This window comes from Aegilops tauschii, chromosome 7, assembly GCF_002575655.3.
Source record: "Aegilops tauschii subsp. strangulata cultivar AL8/78 chromosome 7, Aet v6.0, whole genome shotgun sequence".
In the NCBI taxonomy this organism is placed as follows: domain Eukaryota; kingdom Viridiplantae; phylum Streptophyta; class Magnoliopsida; order Poales; family Poaceae; genus Aegilops; species Aegilops tauschii.
This window is the reverse complement of record NC_053041.3, coordinates 561,855,798-561,864,826: the sequence shown is the minus strand read 5'-3', so window position 1 is coordinate 561,864,826 and position 9,029 is coordinate 561,855,798. Positions and strand designations below refer to the sequence as shown.

The 9,029-nt window shown below is 48.4% G+C and overlaps 1 protein-coding gene across 1 annotated transcript; it reads left to right on the top strand.

Annotated features, from left to right (window-relative positions):
* The first annotated feature begins 1,463 nt into the window (after nt 1-1,463).
* Nucleotides 1,464-5,193, top strand: LOC141027393 (uncharacterized). Its single transcript, XM_073504402.1, has 5 exons — nt 1,464-2,176; nt 2,263-2,494; nt 3,000-4,105; nt 4,185-4,302; nt 4,807-5,193. Exons 1-5 carry the CDS (start codon nt 1,464-1,466, stop codon nt 5,191-5,193), a joined length of 2,556 nt encoding a protein of 851 aa, XP_073360503.1.
* Nucleotides 5,194-9,029: the final 3,836 nt, after the last annotated feature.

The following is a 9,029-nucleotide window of genomic DNA, read 5'->3' as shown; positions in this document are numbered from 1 at the left end:
GCCGTCGCCGCCCAATCCCGACCCGCCGCCCCCGCCCCTCCCTCGCTCTAGCCGCCGCCGCCCCACGACTCCCAACCGCGGCACCGTCGCCGCCCTTTCCCGACCCGCGCAACTGCCCCACCTTGCTCTGCCCTTCCCCCTCCACCCAAACTCCATCGCGCCGCCACCCAAGATCTGCTGCACCGCCACCCTAGCCACGCCGCGCCGCACCGGCACCACACCGCCGGCCCGCCTCGGCCTCCTTGACCCCGGCCCGCCCTGCGTGGACGCCGCCCCGGCCGTCCCACGCCCTAGCCTGGCCGGCCCCCTCTGCTCCGGCGACCACCCCATGCTGCTCTGGTGGTCATCCCCTGCCCCGACCTGAACCCCCTCACCATCCCCTGCCCAACCGCTGCCTCATCCGTAGGTAAGAACAATCTATTTTTACATTTTTTGTGTACTAATGTTGTAGATGAATGCATATATATAGTAATAGATGATTAGATAGATGGATGTTAGATAGATGAATGAAATGGAAGAGAGTATAAATGTGAAAAAAAATTAAGTGCACAATGTGAGATAGATAGATGTTAGATGAATGGATATTTGTGTAGTTTTACTACGTTTTTAGATACATACTCAATGTTATAGATATATGTATTGTGAAGATGAGATGAGAGGGAAGAGTACACTTTTTGTGAAGATAGATAGACAAAAGTTAAAATTTGGATATGATGAGTGGTTACTTCATCATGTTGATCTTGCTAAAAAAAGTTTGTGATATGATGTGATGTCTGATGATGCTTTATATGTGATGTGATGACCTAATTTTTTTCATTTGGTGGAATTTAGAGGATTTCTGGTGTTGCCTCCGGTGGAGTGATCGTTGACGTTGGAGCTCTTGGTCTTCGATTGTCCCTTCGCTGATCGACTACATCATCTACATCCGAGGGTGAGCTACAAATCCATCACCTCATACGTTCTTTTAATCATGTCACTAGATTTCATTTTCACATCAAGTCGCGTAACCTACGCGTCTCCCGTCCGAAAGGGTTGCATCGATAAATATGCATTCAATTGCATATTTATCACCGCAGCTCTTTAGGATTGTCCAGCGCTTTCCACGGACAGCCCGAGGATGTCTAGATTGGGTACGTTGTTCATGCTCTACCCCGTTCCGAGACAGGATTTCGGCGGCACCTCCCTGTTGTTCTCCGGATGCACATTCTCTCGGCATTTTGCCGAGACGTGTATTTGGAGAACAGCGGGAAGGTGCTGCCGAAATTTTGTCTCTGAATGGGGTAGAGCATGGACAACGTACTCAATCTACACATTCTCGAGTGGGAATAGGACCCATCTTTACCTATTAGAGATGTAGGTGGATTAAATGTCATTTCTCGTCAACCCTGTAAAAAAATAAAATATTGATGTGAGTAATTTAAATGAATCCTTAATTTTGTTGTGTGGCTTCCAATAAAGCAGAGATGGCAGATAATCAGTGGATGTATAGTGGGTTTTTCCGTCGGAATCAAGTAACAACAGAGTGCGTCGAGAAAACCGATGTGTTTTTGAAAGAGATATTCCATAGTCCAATGAGGATGGTGCCAGAATGCCCGTGTGCCAAATGTAAGAGATGTATGCGCAGAGATAAGAGTGAGATGACTAAGCACCTTCGCACGCATGGATTTATGCCCAACTTTAATATGCCGATAAACTTTGCCCAGCAGGACCGTGGTAGAGAGGAGGTGATACGACAATGCGTCGCTGGTTATGAGGACGATGGGGTTAGAGACATTCTGGATGATGTCTTTGCTGCACAGCCGACACCTCCGTCACATTCAGCAAATGAACCGGAGGAGACGGAGGAAACCGCAAAGGCCTTCCTGGATACCTTGGCCTCGTCAAAGAAACCTCTTTATGAGGGTGCCAAGCTGTCTGTGTTGGATGCCATCTCGCAACTGATGGCTGTCAAGGCTGAGTACGGCTGTAGCAGAGGTTGCTTCGAAGCATTTCTGGGTGTATGGGCTAACAGCCTGCCTGAGGGCCATGAACTGCCTAAAACCATGTACGCTACAAAGAAAATCATGAAGGCGCTCTCCATGGATTATGAGAAAATATATGTTTGTCCAAAGAATTGCCTTTTGTTTAGGCATGAGTATGCGGATGACAACTACTGTAGGATGTGCGGTTCCTCTCGGTATATTGAGGTGGTCGATGAGCAGGGTCAGAGAAGCAGCTAAAAATCCCTGTGAAGGTTCTTCGGTATCTTGATTTTATAAAAAGACTGCAGCGCCTTTTCATCACCGAGGAGTCTGCCAAAATGATCAAGTGGCACAAGGAAGGGAAAAGGTACAATCCAAAAAAATTTGTAAATCCATCAGAAGGTGAAGCATGGAATTCATTCGATATAGAGTACCCGGAGGAAGCAGTCGAGGCTGGGAATGTCAGAATTGCTATATCAGGTGATGGGTTCAATCCATATGGTATGTCGTCTAATCCATACAGCTGCTGGCTCGTATTTGTTATTCCGCTCAATCTCCCTCCCGGCGCCATAATGCAACGCAAGACCATGTTCCTGTCGCTTATAATTCCAGGGCCTGAATATCCGGGGAAGAATTTGAGTGTGTTTATGCACCCGTTGGTGGATGATTTGCACCATTCTTGGTACTTCCCGAGGTTGACATACGACCAGCATCTGCAGAAAAATTTCTTGATCAAACTTTGGCTACAGTATTGCATGCATGACTTTCCCGGCTATGCCCTGTTCTGCGGATGGTGTACAAGTGGGAAGATGCCTTGCCCAGTGTGCATGCAGGCCTTGATTTTCATTTGGCTGAAGAAGGGTGGCAAGTATGTTGCCTTTGACCTGCATTGACAGTTCCTCCCTCCAGACCATCATGATAGGGAAGACAAGAAGAACTTCACAAAAGGCAAAGTTGTCCATGAAGTAAACGAGATTCCAACGTTTTCTAGTGCGGATGTGCTTGCTCAGCTGAAAGCTCTTAAGCCTGCCGGCGAAGGGAAAGGCAAAGGCAAAGGCAAAGGCAAAGCCACAGGCGAAGACGAGGGCGAGGGCAAAGGAAAAGGTAAAGGGAAAAAAATGTTTTGAAGGATATGGTGAGACGCACAAGTGGACTCACATTACCCCCTTCATGCAGCTTCCCTATTTTAAGGACCTCAAACTTCCATACAACAGCGACGTGATGCACACCGAAAAGAATGTCGCAGAGTCCCTTTTTCGCACGATCCTCAACATTCCTGATAAGACAAAGGATAATGTTAATGCTAGAGTCGATCAACAGAATATTTGTGATAGACCACGTCTACACATGCAGCCTCCCACAGGCAGTCAAAAATCTTGGTTCAAGCCAGATGCTGACTTCGTACTTAAAAAGGATCATAAGATGGAGGCATTCAAGTGGCTGAAACACTTCGTGAAGTTCACTGATGGTTATGCGTCGAATATAAGTAAGGGGGTCAATCTTTCAACGGGCAAAGTGACCGGGCTCAAGAGTCATGACTATCATGTATGGCTTGAGCAGATTATGCCGGTGATGGTTCGGGGCTATGTTCCCGAGCGTCTCTGGCGTGTGCTTGCGGAGTTAAGCCATTTCTTCTGCACGCTTTGTGCTAAAGAAGTATGTCCTGAGATGATAAAAGAAATGCATAAGAAGGCGCCGGAGTTGATATGCAAGCTAGAGAAGATCTTCCCGCCAGGCTTCTTTACTCCGATGACACATCTCACTTTGCACCTCGCAAATGAGGTATTGTTGGGGGGGCCTGTGCAGAATCGTTGGCAGTACGGCCCTGAGAGACAGAACAAGCATCTGAGACAGAAATGTGGAAACAAAGCTAAGATTGAAGCTTCCATAGCTGAGGCAGTTGTCCTAGAGGAGGTGGCAGACCTCAGGACAGCGTACTATCCGGACCATGTTCCCACGCTGCACAATAAGGTGTCTCGAGACAATACAGAAGAACCCAAGTATAAACCCAAGCTACCTCTATTCATCGGGCAAGGTGGCAGGGCTGGATGCTCGACACCTTATATCATGCCACGAGATGAGTGGGAGGATGTCATGTTCTATATCTTGCACAACATCAAGGAAGTTGAGGACGAGTGGATGAGGTAATACCTTTGCACCATTCTTTTAGTCAATTCATTATGTTCACTTTGCCTAGTTCTTATACCGCTTTTCTTATTGTAGTCGATTCGTTGATGAAGAGTGGACGGGAATGCTGCCTCCTACTAAAGTGGAGGCACTTGCTCTTCTCCGAAAGGGTGCTGATGGAAGGAAAATTTTTGTTGCGTGGTTCATGGAGAAAGTAAATTTTCACACTTACCTATTACCTATTTCACCGTACAATTCCAATTAAACTCATGCACCCTATAATTTCAATTAAACTTGTAGGGAAATGATCCGAACGAATAAATGCATGAAGAATTGAGATGGGTTTCCATGGGTTTTGACCCTGCCATCATGACATGCGAAAAGTATGATGTGAATGGGTATCGTTTCCATACAGAGGAGCACCAGAATAGTCGGCATGATCCCAAAACTATAAATACCGGAGTCTTCACCGAAGGAGATAATAAAGTAGATTACTATGGAAGGGTGGGAAAAATATACGAGCTTACATTCAAACGTGGCCGCGAACACCTAAGTCTCACTGTGTTCAAATGTCGATGGTTCGACCCCAAAACGGGTGAGACATACGCCTTTTGTTGGTTTAGTTGAAGTTAAACCATCAACCGTCTATGCCGGAGCTGATCTCTTTATCGCCGCTACCCAGGCCACACAAGTATATTATCTGCCTTACCCATGCCAGAAAGAGTACCTAAAGGGTTGGGAAGTTGTGTTCAAGGTGTCGCCACATGGTAAGCTACCGGACCCGAACGATGATGATTACTACAACATAAACCCCATGACATATGAGGGAGTGTTCTTTCAAGAGGAACATGATGACGTGGTCCGAAACAAGGATGATGATGACTTGGGTTATGTTGACCTGGACCCAAACGACGACGATGCACGGATTGATGGTGAGGCAGTTGTGAATCAAAGAGACATAATTATGCTTGAAAAGTTAAATGAAGACATTGACGATGAGGAAGAGCCTCCACCTCCGTCAGACAACGAAGAAGATATGCATGATAGTGATGATGAGACCAGTCAACAAATAGATTACAATAGTGATGATTCATATGGGTTCTAGAAAATGTAAGTTCTTTTAATGATCATTACAATAGTATGCTTAATGTGCTCTTCTGTTATTAATGTTCTTTCCTGTATGCTTAATGTGCTCTTCTGTTATTAATGTTCTTTCCTGTATGCTTGTTTATTTGATATCCTTACTAATTGTTTATTCTCTTCTCAATGCAGGTTTGCTAATCATGGGCAAGTCCAGCGGCGCAAGTTTCCTCAGTAAATTCAAAGGACTTACTCGGAGTGGACGAGCCCACAAGGTTCCCTCCCGACTACGTGAGGATGGCACCTCACAGGGAGGTGGAGGGGTCGGGGGAGGAGACCCTAGAGGAGGAGAGGGTGGAGGGAGAGCCCCTAGAGGAGGAGGAGGTGGGGGGAGAGGCACCCGGGGCAAAAATCTCTGGGCCGTGTCCGAAATAGGAGGGTCTTCTTCGATGCCCTCCTATACTGAGGCACCTTCTAAGTCTGAGGAGGAGGAGTATGTTCCTGATGGCGAGGTGGAGGAGGGCGAGGAGGAGGGTGAGGAGGAGGGCGAGGAGGGTGGTGGAGGGGAGGTTGACCCCGAGTTGTGGGGTGACTTGCCACCTAGTGCTCCGAAGGGGTGGCTGCGTGGTACTGCCGGAGTACCTACACAACCTTCTATCGAGGCACACAAGTGGCTCATTGAACCTGCGGGGACAGAGTAAGTGCCTCTCAATCATATTTTCAACACATGACAACATTTTCTTATTGTACACATGGCAATCCTTTGATTCTTTTGCAGGAACTGGATCCTTCACGGAAAGGGCCGTAAACCGAACGGCCTTATCACTGTCCTATTGAAGGAGTTTTGGCCGGGCCTATTCTGCCCGCAGCCAGACAGGGACCCGCAGCTACGGGTCTTGGCCATGAGCTGGGCCCACTACGAGGCTTAGAGCCACGCGGAGTACGGGACGGCCGCTAAGGCCGTGATCACCAAATTTTGGGTAAGTTCTCTTTTGAATCACCTGTCTTCAGTTTCGTTCATAGTTTATCATTGAATCACTCAACTCATGCCTTGTTTGCTTATGGTTTTATGCATGATTGCAGCAACTCGAGTTCTTGACGAGCACAAGGCCAGAGCCGACGTGGTCTTGCTGGCGGCTGCGAAGAAGAAAGCTCGTCAGTTGTAGTACGAGGTGCGCTGGGTTGCCGTCTCGCCGTACTACCATAGCTACCTTCATCAAAAGATGACCAAAATTCAAGCACAGAGGCAACGACTTGCTATTACTGACTTTTCATTGTTTCAAGAAGTCAATTATATGTTTCGTGCTCACATGTCATGCTTCCAAAATTTGCATAGGTTATTCCTCGTTGGTGCTATGGAAAGGATGACGGATGGGCGAGTTTGGTGGATAGGTGGCTCGGCGATGATGCAGAGTTTGCTACCAAGAGCAGCAAGGCCCAGGCTAACCGTGGAAAAGACGGGACACACGGCCAAGGAAACAGGAACCACTGGGGCTTCAAGGCCATGAAGGTATATCTATATGCATGATACATTTTTCTTCTTCTTTACCATCATGTTCTTATGTATGGCTAACTTCTGTTTAACGTTGCAGGAGGATAAGTTGAAGAGGCCACTCTCAGACATTAAGTCGTGGAAGCTGGCCCGCGAGCAGAGTGATTGCAAGGACGGCGAGAGCCAGTACTACGGCAAGACCGAGGAGCACCTGGAGTCTTACACTCGGCACTTTCAGAGGTTGCATCCGGATGTTCCTGTTCCTGACGTCGCCCGGTCTCAGATCGACGACACGGTGGTGGTGGCCATCCAGGGAAGTCCCATGGCCGGTATCCGTGTTTTGAAGGCTTGATCACTCCTTCGGTCTCATACACATGGCTTCGGGCTACCAACCCGAGCCCGTTAGAGAGTACGGGGCGTTCGCAGCCTCCCTTAGCCCGCGAGCATGCTGTAAGTACTTCCCCTTTATCTTCTTTCCCTCTAACATTCTCAGTTTATTTTCAGCATTGCTCACTTAGAAACAACCTACATTGAGTCGTGGAAGCTGGCCCGCGAGTGGAGTGATTGCAAGGACGGCGAGAGCTAGTACTACGGCAAGACCGAGGAGCACCTGGAGTCTTACACTCAGCACTTTCAGAGGTTGCATCCGGATGTTCCTGTTCCTGACGTCGCCCAGTCTCAGATCGACGACACGGCGGTGGTGGCCATCCAGGGGAAGTCCCATGGCTGGTATCTGTGTTTCGATGGCTTGATCACTCCTTCGGTCTCGTACACATGGCTTCGGGCTACCAACCCGAGCCTGTTAGAGAGTACGGGGCATTCACAGCCTCCCTTAGCCCGCCAGCATGCTGTAAGTACTTCCCCTTTATCTTCTTTCTCTCTAACATTCTCAGTTTATTTTCAGCATTGCTCACTGAGAAACAACCTAAATTATGTAGGCATATAAGGCCTTTGTCGAGCATAGGAATCTCGAGGTGCGGGAGTACTTGCAAAGAGTGAAGGCAAACGATGATTACAACCGTCAGATGATGACGATTAGTTTTGCCCTCTTAAAACCAAGCTAAATTTTTGCACTTTCATTCCTTCTGACCTTCTAGTTTGCTTGTTTAACTAACATCCAGGCTATGTTGGCATCTTGGAGTAACCGCACGGATCCACCACAAATGGGACCCCCACCACCACCTGCGGGAGAACCCCCACACGTGCCCACGTTCGATGAATGGGTGGCACTAGGCAGTGATAGTCCAGTTAGTACATTTGCCTAACTACTAACAAACTAGTTCTTGTTCATTCAACACTATCATATCATATTTACCGTTAGAATCTTCTCTCAAACATGTAGGGGACCGGTGGCTCGACTCCTACTTCGTCGACCCCAGTCACTCCGATCTGGCAGAGTGGTGCTGGTCTTGGCGGTGGCGGTTTTGGCGGAGGTGGTCTTAGCGGTGGTTATTTGGCGGAGGTGGTCTTGGCAGTGGTGGTTTTGGCGGAGGTTGTCTTGGCGGTGGTGGTTTTGGCGGCGGCGGTCTTGCTTGATGTCGGTGATGATACCTGTGCATGTGGTCGTCGTGCCATACCTTTCATGTTCCTACTTGTTAGTTTCTTTAGATGACGATGATGATGTTCCATGTCTTGCACTACTTATGTTCATGAACTTTCGCCGATGATGATCTTGAGTATGTTTAAATGATGATGATGAACTTGAGTATGTTTAGATGATGAACTGTCATATTTCTGCATAATCCCATATTTTCTGGTTTGAAATGCTGTCAAAATGAATTGAAACAGAGAAAACAGGGAAAATAAAAAAAACAGCACAGATCTATGCCGACGGCAAAGCCGTCGGCATAGATATGCCCAGGGCTGCCTAGTGCCCGGCCGCCACGTGGCAGGGATATGCCGACGGCTTTGCCTTCGGCATACCCCTGCTGCCAGGAGTCACCAGAGGCCGCCACGTGGCAGAGGTATGCCGACGGCTTGGCCGTCGGCATACCACTGCCACGCGGCGGCCCGTGATTCGTCAGCGCTTTTGACGGCCGCGTCCGTTGCCGTCAGGTGAAAATCACTACCGACGGCTAAACTATGCCGACGGCCGTATGGAAGCCGTCAGCATAGGCCCCTATGCCGACGGCTAAACTATACCGACGGTCTGACAAGACTACGCTGACGTGATCTATGCCGACGGGGGTATGCCGACGGCCGCCGTCGGCATAGATCTAAGCCGACGGCAAACGGCCTATGCCGACAGCCCGGGGCCGTCGGCATAGGTGGCGAGTCCGGTAGTGAGATATAGATAAGATTGTTATGCACTAATGGAGACAGATTGGTCAAGTGACCATATTTAAAATCAAACATCAAAGCCTTCAAAA

Coding starts and splice junctions, on each gene's coding strand:
- LOC141027393 (XM_073504402.1), top strand. CDS start 1,464: ATGGCAGATAATCAGTGGATGTATAGTGGGTTTTTCCGTCGGAATCAA. Junction 2,177..2,262: donor AGGATGTGCGGTTCCTCTCG/GTATATTGAGGT, acceptor TTTTATAAAAAG/ACTGCAGCGCCTTTTCATCA. Junction 4,303..4,806: donor TTGCGTGGTTCATGGAGAAA/GTAAATTTTCAC, acceptor TACCCATGCCAG/AAAGAGTACCTAAAGGGTTG.